This window comes from Telopea speciosissima, chromosome 8 (assembly GCF_018873765.1).
Source record: "Telopea speciosissima isolate NSW1024214 ecotype Mountain lineage chromosome 8, Tspe_v1, whole genome shotgun sequence".
Lineage (NCBI taxonomy): Eukaryota > Viridiplantae > Streptophyta > Magnoliopsida > Proteales > Proteaceae > Telopea > Telopea speciosissima.
This window is the reverse complement of record NC_057923.1, coordinates 25,202,406-25,223,614: the sequence shown is the minus strand read 5'-3', so window position 1 is coordinate 25,223,614 and position 21,209 is coordinate 25,202,406. Positions and strand designations below refer to the sequence as shown.

Sequence of the window (21,209 nt, the reverse complement as noted above, 5' to 3'; positions counted from 1 at the left end):
TTCCCTTATGTTTTAATGTAAATATAGATTTCCGCAGCACTCTGAATTTTTACACGATGTATTATGGTGGATGTGTGTCTGTGAATGGATTAACTGCTTCTAGATCTGTGGGATTTGGCGGATTGCTGACGTGCAATTTGGGTCACTTACCTAATCCTCCCAGGGGGTGGTTTGGGGTGTGACGGAGTTTGGTATCAGAGCGAGAAACTCTTTTTACATTCACAGACAACGGAATAGGAATAATAAATTGCAAGAAAATAAAACATGCAATAATTAAAAGCTACAGGGGGTAATGTAAATAAAAGATAAAATACATATATTAAACATTAATAAGATAAACTGTGGCAGAAGCCACTACATAAGTTCAAAATGGAAGTACTACTTGCAAATACATCTGCAGGAATTGAACAAAAAAAAGAAGAAGAAACTACATAAACCATGATAAAAAAAAAAGAGATTACATCAAGTCAGCTTAAAACATAAGAACTGGTGCTGGAAGGCTACTCCTGAGGAGGTATGTCGCTCGGCGGAGGCTGAGTCTGTCGGGAGTCGACGCGATAGTAGGAGTCCCAGAAGTCTAAGCGCTGCTCTACAGAACCTACTCTCCCCTCCAGGGAAGTGAAGCCCTGATCCATCTGCGTCGACATCTGTGTCAGATGGGTGCGGAGGCCCTGAAACTGTGCCATCATGTCGGACCACCCATAGGACTCTGGCACCTGAGAACTCGTAGCACCAGTCGGCTCATAGGAGGGCAAATCTGCAAACTGTGCTCCAGTACGCTCTAGATCACCCTGCTCATCTAAGCCAACCTCCTGCTCCTGCTCCATCTCCTATAGGGTAGGTTTGTTAATAATAGCTGTATCAGGGGTATATATGTACATAACCCCTCTTTTATGTATTCTTTGTGTCATTTGTATGAGGCCAAGGGCCTTTGTGTAATTGTTTATTCTTTTCAATATAAGCATGTTAGTCTCTTGTTTTGAGACATAACACACCAAACCAAAACCGTGGCTGCTCTCTTGAAGTTTCTTCTCTTCTTCTTCTTCCACTCTAAAAGCTAACGAGGTTCCCATCTGACGGGTTCTGTGCATGATAGAGTATCGCCTGCATCAGCAAATATGGGAGGTTGATCATCGGACCCCCCTTACTAGCCGCCAGTAGACAATAGGTGATGTAAGCCCGGAGTATAGAAATACTACCCCGGTTACCGTCCTTCGGGTATATGTTGTAGGAGATGCATCTACTAAGGATCCTAGCTGTAGGCTTGTAGTCAGCCTCAGATTTTGGAATCCCTTCTATCCCAGTCAATGCCTTGAAGACCGTCCTCCTAGTCTCCAGAGAAAACATGTCGGATATGTCTATCCGAGGCTTGTAGTAGCATCTATCGCCTGTGTCAGGCAGTCTCAAGATCTTTGCTAAGATGGCAGTGGTAAGTCTGATATCCACTCCCTTCACCCTACTCTCCAGACCAAATTCTTGCGCCCCAGATGGCACAAGGTTGCAGTAAAAATACCGAACCAGGTTCGGGTAGTATGGCTGTGTGGGTGATAACATAGATGCCCAGCCTAGGGCATTGAACCTAGCATACAGCCCGTACTGGTGGAAGTCATCCACCTGCACCATCCTCCCATTCACTATATTCTTGGACTTAAATTTTGCCCAGTCCCTAGAGTGCTCAAACCTAGAGAACCAAAAGCGATCAAACTCTAGTTCTTCGGATGAAGAATCCTCCCCTGGTGAGGTAGCGGGTACCGTAGATGGTGAAGAAGGTGCGGGATCGGACCGCAACCGCTTACGTGTTACTGCTTTCCTTGTTGTGCTGTGCCTACCACTTGTGGACATGGTGCTGCAAGCAAAGAATAGAAATAAAAACTAAATTAGGGCATGGAAATCTGTAATTTTAAACCAAAAAGACATGAAAACAGTGGACAGTAGTCCAAAATAGAAGAAAGATGTGAAGAACTTACCCTAGACTCGCGTAGGTGCGCGGGGGACTCGTGCAAACACGTGGATTTGGTGTGGAAGTGGTCAAACAAGCCCTTGGAGCTCTGCCCTAGAGGTTTGGGAGACTGAGATTTGAAAATGGGGTGAAAATGATACTTCTCGGACTGAAATAGACTGGGCCCCGATTCTCTAGGCGATAGGGCCTAAGGCCCAGAGAATCGCACAGAGAATGAAATTTCAGCAGGTTTTGAAATATTTGTTTATGGACTTATTGATTCCACCCAAAAATAGTAAAATAAACATAATTACAAAATTTAAATAATTATGTGAATAAAAAAAATATAATAATATAAATAAATAATAATAAATATTAATCAACAAATAAAGCAATAATAGGAATATCACATAGATATAAACTAATAAAATAAGGAGTGAGTGGTTTAAGGAAATAAAATTTTCTCTTTTTAAATGGCTTAATTTAATCATAATTTACATATTTAAATATTTAAATAGGGTAGTTATTCATGTAACCAGGGTGGGTTACATTTGGAAAAATAACAAAATGGTGAATTTACCAATATGCAATGAGTAATGAAGTATTGAAGGGTCAATAAGGTGGGGTAAACTTGATATTTTAAATTTTTTTTTTAAATCTCATGAATTGACATTTAAAATGGCATTTCTGTCATTTCATTTTATTTCTTTCATTAAGTCTACCTCTCTCTCACGTTTCTGGCCAGCGAGAGGAACCGATCTCTCCTAGAAAGCTTATGGGTTTTTTCACTACTTCCCTTTATAAACCATGATTGCTTCACTAATTCACTTTCGCAAACCTTTACGGTCCTTCAATATCTTGCGAGAAGATGATATACTGCCGCTACAACCATGTCATGTGGGTAAGAGGCGGGGTTTGATAGAAAGATCAGAAGCGATAATACAAAGCTTGAAAAACACAGAGCACACAAAGACGCTGTAGTTAAATAGAAGCCCAAATTTGATAGATACAGCTAACATAAGAAAAAGTATAATAAGGAGGGATTTTTGAGAAGAGAGAAGGGGGATTTCTTGGGAGTGAATCATGCGGGAAGGGGATTTTTGGGAGTTAATCGTCCCTATCTTTCTCACCAAAAAAAAAAAAAAATCGTCCCTATCTGTCCCATTCTTTGTTTTTTCTTCTTCTTGCTCATTCTCAAGTCTGTTACTTCAGCGGCTTCACTAGGTCAATGGAACCTCCTCTAGCAAAGCATTGGCTTATCAGCTATGCACATGCAACTTCTCAACAACGATCATGTCGTCATCTTCGACCGCACCGACTTCGGCATTTCCAATCTCTCCTTGCCTGACGCCATATGCCGGAATGACATCAATGACTTTGCCCTCCAACATGACTGCACTGCTCACCCGCTGAGTATGATGTAACTACTAATTTTGTACTGCCCCTTATGGTCCAAACCGATACTTGGTGCTTTGCCGGTGCCGTCACCCCCCATGGCTTCCTCATCCAGACCGGTGGATTCAATGATGGTGAGAGTGTCATAAGGCTATTTAGGGATTGTGAGAGAGAGAGAGAGAGAGAGAGAGAAAGAGAGAGAGAGAGAGAGACTCAAACCAGTGTCCGCCTTCGAATTTCAGACGACATGAAGAAACCATCAAAGGGCTTGGCTGTAGAGACTCGAATGTTGATGTCAGAAAATTGGGGAAGAAGGGCTTTACTCGGAGTGATCGAAGGCTCCGGCAATACCAAAATCATATTACGTTTATACCCCTAAAGTCAAAAGTGGACGATCCTCACTTATTTTTTATTGAATTGCAACTATTAATGTGAATTAACCGTTCTATCCCTTAATTTTATTTCCAACTGTGTCCTTAATGATAGTTTTAAGAGGGTAGTTGTTGTCTTGTTATGTTTGGATAAATAACAGACCCTTGTTACGTTAATAATTCCCCATTTAAATATTATGTGCTTATATACATGTGTGTACGAACCACTGTACGAGTGATGCTGTGCAAACTTGAACATAGATATATAGGTATGTTGAATTGTGTGTGTCTGTGAATGGATTAACTGCTTCTAGATCCGTGGGATTTGGCGGATTGCTGACGTGCAATTTGGGTCACCTACCTAATCCTCCCAGGGGGTGGTTTGTGGTGTGACAATACTTTTGATCTTTTATTTGAGACTCGAATGCTAGGGTGTAAGCTTGCAAATACACCTCTTGAGGCTAGGCGAACTAGTTGATAAGGGTAGATAGATCTCTTTCATACTCGCCCTGATATAGCCTATGATGTGAGTTTGTTTAGTCAGTACATGCATGATCCCTACTCTACTCATATGGAAGCATAATTTCGCATCTTGAGATACTTAAAGTCTGCTCTAGGAAAAGGGGTTCTCTTCTCTCCTTATGATCACATGCATGTTGAAGCATTTACAGATGCAGACTAGGCCGGATCCCTTGATGATAGGAGATCGACTTCAAGGTGCTGTACTTATGTTGGTGGAAAGCTTGTTACTTGGCGTAGCAAGAAATAGGCTGTGGTTGCAGTTGAGATTTAGGTTAGGAAAGCAAGTAGAAGAGGTGAAGAAGTTAAAGGAGGAAGAAGAGGAGAGAAGAAGAAGGAGGTGACAAGAAAGAGGAGAAGAGAATATTTCAGTTGTAATTTTTATGTGTGAGATGATTCTCTCCACACCTATATTACTCCACTAACAACACTAAACATATTACATCCAACCCTCTTAGGGAGGTAAAAGGTAAAAAGGTAAAAAGGTGAAAAAGGAGAAATTACAATATAAGGGAACTAGATAAAGTCCAGTTCCTAAAGTACCCCTAGAACATAAATTCTAGTAACTCTAACACTCCCCCTCAAGCTGGAGAATAGCTTGCATAGGAGAGTACCAAACTGAAGAGAGGCAAGTGCCTTCATGAAAATGTCTGCCAGTGCCAGTTGATCACCAGTCTTCACAACAGGAGTACAAATGCAGCTAGAGTCTAACTTCTTGATGAAGTATCGATCAATTTTAATGTGCTTGGTTCTGTCATGTTGCACTGGATTGTATGCAATACTGATGGCAGCCTTGTTGTCACAGTAGAGTCTCATAGGGCCTTCAGTGTCAAACTCCAGTTCCTGAACTAGTTTTTCAATCATATGAGCTCACACACTCCGTGAGCCATAGCTCTAAATTCTGCCTCTGCACTAGATCTAGCTACAACAGGCTGTTTTTTGCTTCTCCACGTAACAAAATTACCTCCCATAAAGGTACAATATCCGGAGGTAGATCTCCTGTCTGCAATGGATCCAGCCCAATCGGCATCAGTAAAACCTTCCACTCTCAAGTGGTCATGCTTGGCATACAACAATCCTTTCCCTAGAGAGGACTTCAAATATTTGAGAATGTGGTACACAGCATCTAAGTGGCCACTCTTGGGGGCATGCATAAATTCACTCATCACTTCCACTGCAGAAGAAATATCTGGGCGTGACATAGAAAGGTAGATAAGCTTCCCAACAAGCCTCTGGTACTTTACTGCATCAACAAGGGAGGGACCACTATCTTCTCCTAGTTTGTGGTTCTGCTCAATAGGAGAGTTTGCTGGTTTGCAGCCCAACATCCCTGTCTCTGTCAATAAATCAAGAATAAACTTCGTTGACAAATGTTGATTCCTCTCTTAGACCTTGATACTTCAATTCCTAAGAAGTACTTCAAGGGACCCAAATCTTTGATTTCAAACTGTTGAGCCAAGTAGACCTTCAGTTTATCTATCTCAATTGTGTCATCTCCAGTGACCACAATATCATCAACATAAACGATAAAGGCTGTGATGGTACCCTTGCCCCGCTTGGTAAAGAGAGTGTGGTCAGTGACTCTAGGAATATCCATTCTTCAGAATGGCCTGCCGGAAGCGCTCAAACCATGCCTTGGTGATTGTTTGAGACCGTATAGTGCCTTCTTGAGAAGACACACTTTCCCTTCAGCTGAAGGTATATTGAAACCTGATGGAGCTTGCATGTACACTTCCTCTTCTAAGTCACCATGAAGGAAGGCATTCTTGACATGTAACTGATATAAAGGCCAATCTTTATTGGTAGCCAATGATAAAAGAACTCTTATAGAGTTATGCTTGGCCACAGGAGCAAATGTCTCCTGATAGTCAATTCCATAGACTTGACTGTACCCCTTGGCCACCAACCTTGCTTTGTATCTCTCAACAGTGCCATCAGATTTGTACTTGATTGTGTAGACCCATCTACATCCAACTAGGACACGTCCCTTGAGAAGATCCACCAATTGCTAAGTACCATTCTTCTCAAGGGCCACCCATCTCCTCAGACATAGCTTGTCTCCACTTTGGGTCAGACATAGCATCAGTAACATTCCTTGGAATAGAAGCAGTAGAGAGAGCAGCAACAAAGGCAAGACCTGTAGGAGAAAGAGTATCATAGGAAACAAACTGGGCTATAGGATTAGTGCAAGCTCTTTTCCCTTTTCTAACAGCAATAGGAAGGTCTAAATCAAATGGAGGAAAAGGGATGTCACCTGATTGAGGAGAATAAATCTCAGGATGTGGATCTGGATCCAAAGAGGACTCTTGGCAGGTCTTCTTTCCTTTACTCTGCAAGCTTTTCAGCTTTTTTAAACTTAATGTGGTAATCCTTCTCCTTCTCATTACCAGAACCACTTGCAGTAACCAATTTTGTATTCACACCTGATTGATCATTAGTATCAACCACATCCACAGTCCTATGTTTTCCAATGTCAAGCATAAAAGGAGAGATAGGGAGAGGAGAATGAAGGAAATCAGCAGCCTGTTCACTTCTACAATTCTCCCCTTGTAGAGGATGCTGAGAAAGGGCAAAGAAAGGTGATATCTTTGGAGAGAAGACAACGACGAGAAGAAGGATGATACTTGTAACCTTTGGAAGTAGAAGAATACCCAAGAAAGAGACACTTGAGAGCCTTGGGATCAAGTTTAGTGCGATGGGATTTGTTAACATGCACATAACAAACACTGCCAAAGACTTTGGGAGGAAGAGAGAAAGAAAAAACCTTTGGAGATAAGGTTTCTAAAGGAGATTTGGCACCAAGGAGTTTGGTAGGCATGTGATTTACGAGAAAAGAAGCAGTGAGAAGTGCTTCAGACCAGAAGGTCTTAGGAACCTGCATACCAAAGAGAAGACTCCGAGTGACCTCCAATAAATGTCGATTTTTCCTCTCAACTACCCCATTTTGTTGGGGGTGTGTAAACACACGCTAGCTGATGGATAATGCTATTGTCAATAAAAAAGGTTTGGATGCCACCGGACATATATTCTCCCCCTTTATCAAAACGAACAATTTTGATTCAAGTATCAAACTGAGTAAGAATCATCTGATAAAAGTTCTTAAATGCATCACAGACATCACTTTTTTGCTTCAAAAGAACAGTCCAAGTAGCATGAGAAAAACCATTAACAAATGAAACAAAATAACGATATCCAAATAAAGAGGTAGTAGGGGAAGGTCCCCAAACATCAGTATGCACAATATGAAAAGGATAAGCGGATCTATTCCCATGATATGGATAAGATGAACGATAGTGTTTGGCAAACATAAATGGTTCGCATTGAAAAACATGAGAAGAAGCAATAGAAGAAAATAAGTGAGGTAATTGTTTCCTCATTACAACAAAAGATGGACAGCCAAGACGATGATGCCATAACATAACAGAATCCACAGAACTACTATCATTACATCCACACACATAAGACTAAGCTGTGGGCAAAAAAGGGTCAAAAAAGTAAAGGCCATGCTCCTCATGACCACTGCCAATAATCCTCTTTGTCACCAAATCTTGAAAAAGATAGTGAGAGGGAAAAAAAGTGACACAACAGTTCAGAGATTTAGTCAATTGACTCACAGATAAAAGGTTAAGGGTAAGGTTAGACACATAAAGGATAGAAGTAAGAGAAATGGAAGGTGTAACAGGGATGCTGCCCTTACTAGAGATGGAGGAAAGGGAGCCATCTGCTACCCTAACCTTGTCCTTACCAGAACAAATGGTATAGGAATCATAATAATGGGACGTACCAGTCATGTGGTCAGTGGCACCAGAATCAATGACCCAAGACTGGGCTGCAGTAGAAGCTGAGGTGGAGACCTATAAAGCTGAGGATGAAGAGGAGTTGGCCACTGTAGGTGTAGAAGATGTGCTCAGCTATGACATGACCCTACGAAACACTGCATTGGCCAAGGTAGAGTCATCTTGTGTAGCATCTGCCTCAATCATCACAGAGTATGCTCGAGCTCCCCCTCTACGACCATCACGAGTACCACCTCGTGTACCAGGACAACCATGAAGAGTCCAACATGGATCCTTAGTTTGTCCAAATCGCCCATAATGATCACACTTAAACCTGTCTCGGCCATCCCCACTAGCACCACCTATCTCGGCTGCTCTGTCTCCCCCATGGTTAGGCCCCTGGCCTCTACCACCTCCACGGGTGTCTGGGAAGGAACTAGATTTGAGAGCTGACCTCTCAAGAGATGATGCTGGTGCTGGTTCCATAGCAACACGCCGAGTCTCGTCACTCTGTAAGTACCTACAAACTTCACCAAGAGATGGAAGAGGAGACCGGCCTAAAATCTGGAGCCTGATTTGTTCATAGTCAGGATTCAGGCCACCAAGACACACTCCTTTTCAAGAGCACGATAGACCTTTGTTTCATTCTCTGGGTTGGACAATTGAAGATCCATGTTGTGGTCATATCCTCCAAAAGACTAATGTAAACGTTGTAGTACTCAGAAATGCTCCTGTCACCCTGTCTCATTGAGTTAATTTTTTGGTGAAGCTGATAAACCTTGGCGGAGTCACCCACTCTATCAAATGTCTGGGGGACATTGTCCCAAATTGCCTTGGCAGTTTCTTTTTGCATAAAACTTCTTCCAATTTCAGGCTTCATGGAGAAGATTAGCCATGTCATAACAGTAGAGTTTTCGGTCTCCCATTTCTCATGGGTAGGAGAACCAGCTGCTGGGGCTGTAATCGTACCTTTAATGTACCCAAGCTTCCCTTTGCTCCTAAGGGAAAGCTTCACTGAATGGGACCAATCCAAGTAATTAGTATTATCAAGTTTCACGATGGAAATCTGTGGATGTGGGTTCTCATACACAAGCTGAGGAGTTGTTATGGTGGGCTGCGAAGCAGCCGAACCAAGTCCAGAAGAATCCGAAGCAGCCATAGTATAGGGGAAATGACACTTGACCATAAACAAGGTACCAACAACAAGTGGGGAGTACACACTCAATCCAAGAAAGGATTCCAACATAGAAAAAGAAATTCCAACAAAGAAGAAAAATAGTATGAGATGGACCAGCCTTCACCCAAACACTTTCCAAGCAGAAAAAAGCACTTAACAATGTTCCAAGACTTCAAACAAAATGTCCATAATCATTTCTCAACTTAGAGGGGAGCCTATTGTACTCCCAATGCAAGAATAGGGACCAAATATCAGTCTCAGCTTTACCTGGGCAGAAAAGAGGTCACACGAAAATGAGCTATGCTCAAACCAGATCCACATCCATCAAGAGCAAACACCTGAGGCATAAATAGGACCCTTGTACGATCTTAAAGAGCTACTCCATGATCTAAACACCGCCCGAGATGAGGAGAGACAGGGCCTGCAACATAAACCTGGCGGAAACCCTAGCTGAGGCTTGGTGAGCTCCAAAACTTCATGAGAGCTTCAATGTAGTTCGAGGGACAACTTCAATCACTTGAATAGGTTGTAAAGAACCTATTTCAGACTCCTCCAACGAGCAGTTTACATAGGAGCCTCTTCCTTGGAATCCCTTATGTTCTAGGATTCCGAAGAGAGGAAAACAATAGGAACAAGAAGGATGGATACGACTCTCAAACCCTAAGCTCTGATACCAAGTTGAGATTTAGGTTAGGAAAACAAGTAGAAGAGGGGGAAGAAGTTGAAGGAGGAAGAAGAGGAGAGACGGAGGAGGAGACAAGAAAGAGGAGAAGAGAATATTTCGGTTGTAATTGTTGTGTGTGAGCTGATTCTCTCCACACCTATATTACTCCACTAACAATACTAAACATATTACATCCAAACCCCCTAGGGAGGTAAAAGGTAAAAAGGTAAAAAAGGAGAAATTACAATATAAGGGAACTGGATAAAGTCTAGTTCCTAAAGTACCCCTAGAACATAAATTCTAGTAACTCTAACAGTTGCCAGATTAAGTGTTGAAGCAGAATTCCGTTCTATGGCTCATGGTATTTGTGAGCTCTTATGGCTTCAGGGTCTTCTTCAAGATCTCAGTGTTTCTATCTGTTGGAATATGTACTCCAGAATACTGTGGGGGTATTCTGGTCCTTTTGGGGGTATTTTATGTTATTAAGTGTTTAGTTGGCTGTGTGGGTTTAGTCCCACATCGCCTAGCTTATGTAAGTTGTAACTTCCCGTATAATAGAGGGGGTCTTTCTCTCATTAAATCAAGCTATTCTATTATTTTCTTTCCTCTCTCTAACCCACGATTCAACCAACATGGTATCAAAGCTCATGGTCTAAAGTTACCCTGGGTTATTAAGGTCTTGCCGGTTTGAGAGTCGTGTAAGGTCTCTGGTGTGGTGAGCAGCCACCGTCACCGCTGCTGCATGTTTATAGATATTCAGTTTTTTGTTTTATTTTTTGCTGCTGTGCAATCGAACTCTGGTTCTCTTAATCTTCTTCTTAATTTGATGGTGTATTTCGAAGGATATTCTCAATTGCTACCTGTTGAGAGTTATTGAACCTGCTGATTTATTCCTTTAGTATCGATTCTGATGCCCTGGCAAATTTCTGAAGATTTTCTTGCTATCGACTAGGGTTCTTCCTCCTTCAATGCAGTATAGGTTGCGTGATCTGCTTTCTGGATTTCTGCTTCGCTGCCCAGTGCCCACATGCTGGGTTGGTTGCGGTGTTTGGTGCTCTGGTTGTATACCGCCCCTGGTTTCGTGAAGGAGACGATGGGGTCTTGAAGTTATTGATTTGATGGGATGCCTGACTGAAGGATTTCTCTGCTGGATCGAATCGAACAGATCCATTTTTCCGCCTTTGCTGGTTTCGTCCAGAGCTTGAAAACGTGGTTGCTTGAGATGTTGTTGATCGAAGGTTGAAGACAACACCTGCACGTGGGTTTGTATAAAACCTTTTTTTTTCTCTGTTTTTTCTCTCTGGTCACTGCCCACTTCCGCCTCCCTTTTTCCCTGGCTTCACGCAAGTCCCTCTTCAAGGTTGCGTGACTCTCAATCAGCCTTCTTTTTTCCTTCTTTCTTTCAGTTCCCATGTCAGTTCTGTCTCTCATGTCACATGTCACACATGTCCCACACGTCCCTATTTGTTTTTAATATTCTCAAGTCCTCCTTTCAACGTTGCGTGAATCACCGCCTTCCTTTCTTTTTTTATCCCCCATCTTGTGTCATTACACCCTCTAATTTCCTTTTTAAAATGGGCCGGGCCACCCTCTTATTGGCTTTTTCAAATGGGTCTTTTCTTTTTTTTGGTTGGGCCTGTATTTTGAACTAGCCCATTATTGGGCATCTCTTTCTCTAAAATCTGTCTGGGCTCATCCTCTTTACTCAAGCTCTTGTTGGGCTTTTATATTGGTTGGGTTTTTAATTTGATTCTGGCCCATCTATTTGAACTAACCTCTCTTTTACATAGGCACAATTCCTTACCTATTTTCTGCCTTATCTTTGACCCAGCCACCATAACTTTGCCTATTTTCTAATTAGCCATCACAGCTTTTACATGATCCATTACTTTTTTATTTACCAAGGGCCCCTTGCAAAATTCTGGTTATTTACGGAACTGCCATTATCTTTTGATACATTCCCCTATTTGATTACCCAATTGACCCTCGAAAATTCTGGTTTATTACCAGTTTGCCCTTTGGCTTGGAGTGCCTTTAAAAGTGAATTTCCACCAAATTACAGCCATGCCATCCTTTTTACCAACACCATTCCCTTTCAAAACTTCTAATTCCCTTCATAACCCCTTTGGAAGTTAATGGTATTCTCTAATTTGCCATTTCTTCCTTTTCCATTATCCTTAGCACCTCTTGGAGAATTGTGGAATATTATGTTTTTGCCCTATCTCTTACATCATCTCTGTTATGTCCACGTGTACTACACGTGAGGGGGGGATTATGTACAGTACACCTGCAGACATTGTAGAAGCAGAACTTGCAGGAACACTTGGTGCAAAACATAGAAGATCAGAGTTTTCACCATTGCCAATGGGTATCTACTTTGTTATTGGGTTGAGTTTGTCGTAAGGGGGAGATTGAAGTATTGAAGAATATTGAAGACATTTGGTTGTTGCCTATTTGAGGATTTTCAGTTGGGTTGATACAGTTTTTTCCGCTGCCTGATCCAGTTTGTTTTTGTTGCTTGCTGCTCTAGTTATTTCACTTCAAGATTCTATCACTATGACAATCTGAGATTTATCATTGGATAGCTATTGAAGATTTTTGAAAGTTGCCTTTTTAGAAGACATTCCAATCCCGGTTTACTGATCATGTCTGTCCAAGTTTTGAAGATCTATTTTTTCAAGTTCTTGAAGGTTTATTTGAGGGGCTGCATTCATATGTCAACCTGGATTCTGCTGCACCTTAGTTTTTCCCATTTTATTCAAGTTGGGCATTAGTACCTTGTATGTGCCAATTTGAGGGGGAGTGTTAGCATCATTATGGAGTTCTTTTTTTATTTAGTTCAAGCTGGATTTTCCTTCTTCTCTTATTTGTACAATCCAGCTTGAGGGGGAGTGTTGGAATATGTACTCCAGAATACCGTGGGGGTATTCTGGTCCTTTTGGGGGTATTTTATGTTATTAAGTGTTTAGTTGGCTGTGTGGGTTTAGTCCCACATCGCCTAGCTTATGTAAGTTGTAACTTCCCCTCTATTATAAATAGAGGGGGTCTTTCTCTCATTAAATCAAGCTATTCTATTATTTTCTTTCCTCTCTCTAACCCACGATTCAACCAACACTATCCAACTTCCCATGATGCTTTATTGTGACTGTAAATCAGCAATTAGCATTGCTCATAATCCAATTCAGCATGATAGGACGAAGCACGTGGATTGACCGCCATTTCATCAAACAAAAACTCGAACAGGGTCTCATCTATATACCATTTGTTTAGTCTGGTGATCAATTGGCTGATGTGTTTACTAAACGTCTTAGTAGTAAGGTTTTTCATCCTATTATATGCAAGTTGGGCATGCGTGATATTTATGCACCAACTTGAGGGGGAGTGTTGTAATATGGGTATAAGGGTAAAATTGTCCTTAGGTTTCTCTAGTGTTGCCCTAGGGGCATTATTGTATTTGTACCTCATATCTCATTTATTATAAATAAAGATGGCTGGTGTCTCATAGACAATTCACATTTCCCCAAAATTCTTCATTAAGAAAGGAAATTGTTTTGAAAATGGCTATTAAGAAATAGGGTTGGTGAAGTCAAGCACTTAAAGGAAAGGGATTTGAGGAAGTTGGAATTTGGTGAAGTCTGAAATGGAATATCTAAGGGGGATGTCCCATGGTGTAGCTAGGAGAGAATGTATTTCTTATTTTATGTAGTGCAGCTCGTCTAGCAGTGTAATTCCTTGGGGAAAACTGGTTTTTTAATCAAGAAACTATTGGTTGGGTTCATGGATAGGTCTGTTGAACAGTGCAGAATGGCTACTGCTGGATGATTCAATAATTTTTAAAAGGTTAATGGTGTTTTGGCGAAGAGAGAAAAGATTTTCTAGGATGGTGAATGGTCTGGGTCAGTGTTGGAAAGAGAACGACAGAACAAATTAAGAAAGAAAAGCCTTGTTACTGAATGTGGTTCTTGATGGTGAAATTTACTTTATCTTACAAGCTTATGAGTTTCTTGAAGTTTTAGATCTTCTTGGGGCTTTGCTTTGATGTTCATGTTCTGTCTGCAGCTATCGTTCTAGTACAGTCATGCACATCTGAATCTTCAAGATGGTTTCATTACTCAACAATAACCCCTTTGGTTAACCAAACGACCATCTCAGTCCTTGTATTATGACTTTTAAACTAAACCCACCTAAATCCCATCTTATTGCGAATTTATTTTGAAGGTTGATTTTCACTCATTGCATATTGTTCACTTTGCTTCAGTCCTGAACAATTTTATGGATCCAGATATTTTGTTCGTCACATGTTAAAGCTGACGTCTTGGTAGATATGGTTGAAAATGTATTTTTTTTTATTCTCTGGCCATTCAATGTTTAACAATAATGGAAGCTATTTTGTATTATTAGATCCCTCTATTCATAAGAACAGTCGTTTTTGTTTGCTGTGGCAAAAAAATGTATACCCTCATTCAAAATTTTCAGAATTTTTTATGGAATTGTGTGTATTTTTTTACAGGGATTTGTGGATCTTGTTCTTACACTCTGTGATGCTGGGGATTCTGTAATAATGTTTGCACCTTACTACTTCAATGCCTATATGGCCTTCCAGATGACTGGCATCACCAACATTCTGGTGGGTCCTGGTAATCCGAAGACACTTTATCCAGATGCCGGTGAGATGCCTGATATGTTGTTACTTACACAATATAGGGGTTATATTAGCAGAATATTTCTTGGATGCTTTTCTCTGAAGTTGTGTAATACTTGTTAAGAATAGTTGTATCAGGGGTATATATGTACATAATCGCTACTTATGTACTCTATATTTCATTTGTATTAGGCCAAGGGCCTCAGTGTAATTATACATTCTTTTCAATATAAGCTTGTTAGTTTCTAGTTTTGAGACATAACAGATTTACCCCAAGAATCGTGTTTGAACTCTTGGCTCCCTTGGAGTTTTTTCCTTTCCTCTCCATCTACTCTAAAACCTAACATGGTATCAGAGCTGTTTGTTCCTGGAGTTTGAAGGTGTTTGAAGGTTGCTTGGAAGGCTAGCTAGCCTTCATCTCCTGGTTTCTGCTGGTACTCGAAGGGAACCTTATGGTATCTTCACAAAGCTGTTTCTTGTTTGTTTGACATCCAAATGGAGAGCAACCAGAGGCAGTAGCTTCGTTTGGAAGTCCTTTTTCTTCTCTTTGGATCATCTCAAGCCTATTTGAAGCATCAAAGGGTAGAAGCTGAAGTTCGGCCAGACCTGTTCTGCAACTTTTCCGCCAGCTGGGGTTCTTGAAGTGACAAAGCTCATCAGTAGAGCTTTGTTGGTTGTTTTTTCTGGGCTACTTGGCATCGTTTTTTGCTGAAGAAGGTTTGTCTTTGTCATTCCGCTGCAGTTTGATGATTATTTGAAGTTTTACAGGCCTTTTTTCAGTTCTTGCCTCTGTTTTTCCTCTGTTTTTTGACTGCTGTGTTTGAGGAGAAGCTGTTGTACTTGAAGTACTGTTGTTTGGACCCTTCAAGTGTTTGATTTGGGGTCAATATGGGTGACAAAAATGTTGAAACAGAACTGCCTTTATCTGCAGACCCTACGGCTGCATCCTCCCCAGTCCTTTCATATAAGAACCCCAATGTGCAGCTTCCCATTGTCAAGTTGGACAATACCAATTACCTTGATTGGTCCCGATCCATGAAATTGATTCTTCGTTGTAGGGGGAAGATGGGGTACATAAATGGCAGCATCAAAGTTCCCCTTCCTACCGAGCAAGGGTATCCCAAATGGGACACTGAGAATTCTCTTGTGATGGCTTGGCTTCTTTTCTCCATGAAGCCTGAGATTACCAGGAGGTTTATGGGCAAAGAGACTGCCAAGGCCATTTGGGATAGTGCGGCTCGTATCTTTGATAGAGTTGGGGACTCTACAAAGGTGTACCAACTTCTCCAACAGATTGTCAGCCTGCGTCAGGGTGATAGAAGCATTTCTGATTACTATAGTCTTGTCGTGGGCCTGTGGGAGGAGTATGATCATTATAGAGATCTTCAATTATGTCTTAAGGATGAGGTCAAGGTGCACCGGTTGTTTGAGAAAGAGAGGGTCCTATTTCTTCTTGGCGGCCTTAACTCTGAATTTGAACCTTTTAGGGTACAAATCCTTGGCCGACCAAGTCTTCCCTCCTTGGAGGAGGTTTGTGGCTATCTACAGAGTGAGGAGACCCGTAGGGGTGCCATGGGGACTACTCCTAACTCCACTGTTGAGCGTTCTGCCTTTATTTCTTCCACCCCTCAGGACTCCATTAAGGGAGCTGATAAGGGGGCTGCTAAGGGGGCTGCTAAGGGCTCTACGAAGGGTTGATTCCTCTGTGACCATTGTGGCAAATCTGGGCATACAAAGGATTTTTGCTGGGATCTTCATGGGAAGCCTTCTCCTGGTTCCACAGGGGGACTGAAGGGACAACGGAAGAAGGGGCCTAAGGCTCATGTTGGGGTCACTGAAGCTGATTCATCATCCCTATCCAAAGAAGACATTGATGCCTTTCGTCGAATTGTAGCTCACCTGGATGGGTCCTCTGCTACTCCTACTTCCACGGCACTGCAGGCCTCTTCCTCTTCCGGCACCATACCTTGGGTCATTGACTCGGGTGCCACAGATCATATGACTGGTAGGTCTCAGCTGTATAATTCCTATTCTGTCTGTTCCAGGAAAGATAAGGTAAAAATTGCTGATGGTTCTTTCTCCTCTATCTCTGGTAAGGGAAATATCCGGGTTACACCTTGTTTACCCTTGAAGTCAGTCTTTCATGTTCCCAACTTTGCTATTAACCTTCTTTCAGTTAGCCAATTGACTAAATCCTTGAACTGCTTTGTCACCTTCTTCCCTACTCATTGTCTCTTTCAGGATTTGGTGACGAGGAGGGTGATTGGCAATGGTCGTGAAACTAATGGCTTATATGTTTTGGAGACTGGTGCTTCCCCTGTTGTGCAAGCTCAATCCTATGTTTGTGGGCAAGGAGGTGGATGTACTCAGGAGGATATTTTGCTGTGGCATCATCATTTGGGCCACCCTTCTTTTTCTGTTATGAGGAAACTGTTGCCTCACTTATTTTCTTCTTTTCCTGTCACTCATGTTTTTCATTGTGAACCTTGTCTATTTGCTAAAAGTTGTAAAACAGTTTATGCATCTAATGGTAATAGATCTACTTCACCTTTTCATCTTATCCATACTGATGTTTGGGGACCTTCCCCTGTAACTTCTTTGCATGGCTTCCGCTACTTTGTTTCTTTTATTGATGACTATTCTCGGGTTACTTGGGTTTACTTGTTGAAACACAAGAGTGATGTCTATGTTGCATTTAAAAATTTTTATGAGTTAGTGTATACCCAATTTCAAACTCGGATCCAAGTTGTCCGTTCTGACAAAGGTGGGGAGTATATGTATAGTGGTTTGGAAACCTTCTTTTCTGACCATGGCATTATTCATCAGGTGGCCTGTGTCGATACCCCACAACAAAATGGGGTGGCTGAACGTAAAAATTGCCATCTTCTTGAAGTGGCTAGATCTCTGTGGTTTACTATGCATGTTCCCAAAACTTTTTGGTCAGACGCCATATTAATTGCTGCCTTTCTTATTAACCATATGCCATCCAGTGTCTTGAACTTCAAAGTTCCCCTTGATGTCTTACCTCCCTATTCTTCTTCCTTCTCCCTTCCACCAAGGGTGTTTGGGTGTATTTTCTATGTCCATATTAGCAAATCTGCCCGCACTAAATTGGATCCTAAGGCTCTCAAATGTATCTTTCTGGGGTATTCCTCCACCTCCAAAGGCTATAAGTGCTATTATCCCCCTACTCGTCGGTGGCTTCTCTCCAAAGATGTCCAGTTCTTTGAAACCATCCCATATTTTCAGTCACCTCTTCAGGAGGAGTGTTCATCTCTTGGTGGTGTTGAGGGTGAAGAGGTTCCAGAGTTTGTTTCTGTTCCCCTCTCCTTCCCTGTTCCTATTTCTTCTTTTCAGATTGACATGGGAAAGAAAAGTTCTGTGGATAATGTGGTTGAGGGGGAGCCCCTTGTGGATAATATGGTTGAGGGGGAACCTCCTAGTGCACAGGTGAACAGAGAACAGGGGGAGCTACTAGTGTATACGAAGGACAGGAGAACTCCGGCTATATGGCTTCCTTAAAAGAAGACTGGCCAAAACCCTTCTTCGACTCCTCATCCTGAACCTCCATCCATCGAGACAGGTATACCTTCTTCTACTTCTCTATCCTCAAACTTAGATCTTCCTATTGCCCACTGCAAGGGAACTCGGGCATGTATTAATCCCATTGCAAAGTTTGTTTCCTATGATTCTATCTCCCTTACAGGTATAGCCTTTTCTGTGGCTATCTCCTCCATATCTATTCCCAAGAATGTAGCAGAGGCTATGGCAGATCCAAAATGGAGAGAAGCGATGAACACAGAGATGTTGGCTCTTGAGAAAAATCACACTTGGGACCTTGTTGAGCTCCCTAAGGGAGAATCCCTGTTGGATGCAGATGGGTTTTCCCGGTAAAGTTCAAGTCTGATGGTACTGTGGAGAGGTATAAGGCGAGACTTGTCGCCAAGGGTTATACACAGGTGTATGGCATTGACTATCAGGAGACCTTTGCTCCAGTGGCCAAGCACAACTCCATCGGTGTACTTCTCTTAGTGGCTGCAAATCTTGATTGGCCATTGTACCAGCTTGATGTGAAGAATGCATTCTTACATGGTGACCTAGAAGAAGAGGTATATATGCATCATCCTCCTGGGTTCAAGCATACTGGTGACAATGGGAAAGTTTGTCGTCTTAGGAAGGCTCTTTATGGACTCAAACAGTCTCCTAAGGCTTGGTTTGAGAGGTTTAGACAAGCCCTCCTACAAAATGGGTATACTCAAAGTCAAGCTGATCACACATTGTTTATACAAAGGAAGGGCAACACCACTACAGCTCTTATTGTTTATGTTGATGACATTGTGGTCACGGGAAACAGTGAAGCTGAAATCTCAAAACTTAAGCTTTATTTGGCTCGGCAGTTTGAGATCAAAGATCTCGGTTCATTGAAGTAGTTTTTGGGGATTGAAGTCTCAAGATCCAAACAAGGGATCAATATTTGCCAAAGGAAGTTTGTTCTTGATCTACTTACAGAGACAGGCTACTTAGGATGCAGACCAATCTCCTCCCCTATTGAGCAGAACCACAAACTAGTGGAATATTGTGGTGAACCTCTTGTGGATGCTGAAAAATATCAGAGATTAGTAGGCAAGCTACTCTACCTCTCCCTCACCAGACCTGGCATAACCTATGCTGTTGGAGTGGTGAGTCAGTTTATGCATGCACCCAAGATGGGACATCTTGATGCAGTTTATAGGATCCTCAGGTATTTGAAGTCATGTCCTGCAAAGGGTCTTCTCTTCTCTAGGAATGATCACTTAAGAATTGAAGTTTATACAGATGCTGATTGGGCCGGATCTATTTTGGATAGAAGGTCCACTTCTGGATACTGTACTTTTATTGGGGGAAACTTAGTCACCTGGAGAAGTAAGAAGCAGCCTGTGGTAGCAAGGTCAAGTGCTGAAGCAGAGTTTAGAGCCATGGCTCATGGTGTGTGTGAGATCTTGTGGTTGAAGAAACTTGTTCAAGAATTGGGGTTTGAGACAACTGAGCCTATGAGTCTATACTGCGATAACAAGGCAGCCATCAGTATTGCTCATAATCCGGTTCAACATGACCGGACAAAGCATGTTGAGGTTGACAGACACTTTATCAAGGAGAAGATAGAATCTAAGACTATTTGTACTCCTTTTGTGAAGACAAATGAACAAGTGGCAGACATCTTCACCAAAGGTCTTAGTTCTCATCACTTCAGTTTTATGTTAGACAAGCTGGGTATGTATGGCATATACCACCTAGCTTGAGGGGGAGTGTTAAGAATAGTTGTATCAGGGGTATATATGTACATAACCCCTACTTATGCACTCTATGTTTCATTTGTATTAGGCCAAGGGCCTCAGTGTAATTATACATTCTTTTCAATATAAGCTTGTTAGTCTCTAGTTTTGAGACATAACAGATTTACCCCAAGAATCGTGTTTGAACTCTTGGCTCCCATGGAGTTTTTTCCTTTCTTCTCCATCTACTCTAAAACCTAACAACACTTGCATGTTTTTTTCTTTTGCTCTTTCTTTTATGGTCTTGAGGATTCCTTATAGGCTTTTCTCCATTAGCTTTCCTAGTATTTTAGTGAATTTTGTTTTGGGGTAATTCAATAGATATTAGTCCATAGGCACAAAATGTGGACCAATCTTTTGTGTACACTGGCAGGATCAGTTACTGAAGAGTTCAGATCTGCTACCCACATGGGGACGGGTGGGGACAGATCTGAACCCTCCATGGGTGTGTGGGACCCGCCTCTAGGGTATGGGACCCATGCCCCATGGAGGGGTCAGATCTGTCCCCACCCGTCCCCATGTGGGTAGCTGATCCGGATTCGTAACTGAATGGGTCTCCTTGTGAAATCTCCAAACCAAAAACAGCATGATCTGGTTATTTTTTATCATCTGATTTGTAGATTTTATCTGGATCTTCTACAAGAATATTTCACCCTCCAATGGATAAGATGATTGGGGATGGCTGGGATCATCCAGTTGTCTTGTTTTTTCCCTTTGAATCTGTGATGCATAACTCCTTGGTAGGACCAATTGAAGGCTGGGTTCTTCTCTCCACGATGTGGGTAGGGATGATGTGGTCAACTCAGACTTTCCATCTAATAATGGATTGTCTGATGGTCAATTCAATGCCTCAGCCTGTGTTTCGCTGTCAGTTCTATGCCCTTCTGTTAGGTTCTTCCCTTGTCAACTGCAGCCATTGAAATTTAAAAGAGTCCCTTTCTTTTTCTTTTATTATTATTATTTATTTTTTTTTTGGGTGGGGGGGGGGGAGGTTGGGGTGTTGAAAGAGGGGTTGATGGGCTGGAACTTGGTAGACATGATAGTTTCTGGGTCCTGAAACTAGGATGCCGTACATAAGATTCCTCGCCAGTGATAGTCCTTTGATTGCACGTACTTGAATATTTAAGTCTGTAAGTATGTATGAGTGAGACATACTATTACAAAACCGATATATGTGCATGTGTCTGATAATTGATGTCCTACTTGAGATTTTGCAGACTGGTTGGAGAAGACTCTGTCAGAAACCAAACCAGTGCCAAAGGTCGTCACTGTTGTAAATCCAGGCAATCCATCTGGGACCTACATTCCAGAACCTCTTCTCAAGGTCTCTCTCTCTCTCTCTATATATAAATAAATATAATCTCTGAGGAGGAAAAGTTACAAATCTATTGTGGATAGGGTTTTGATGAACCCT

At 41.8% G+C, this 21,209-nt stretch overlaps 1 protein-coding gene across 1 annotated transcript in view; it reads left to right on the top strand.

The window, feature by feature from the left end:
* The window catches only part of LOC122671551 (aromatic aminotransferase ISS1-like), a 41,445-nt gene that overhangs the window by 17,908 nt on the left and 2,328 nt on the right, over positions 1-21,209 (top strand). Inside the window, exons 6-7 of the mRNA XM_043868836.1 lie at positions 14,352-14,508; positions 21,013-21,119. Of these exons, the coding sequence (XP_043724771.1) occupies positions 14,352-14,508; positions 21,013-21,119 (264 nt within the window). The remainder of the gene's footprint in view (positions 1-14,351; positions 14,509-21,012; positions 21,120-21,209) is intronic.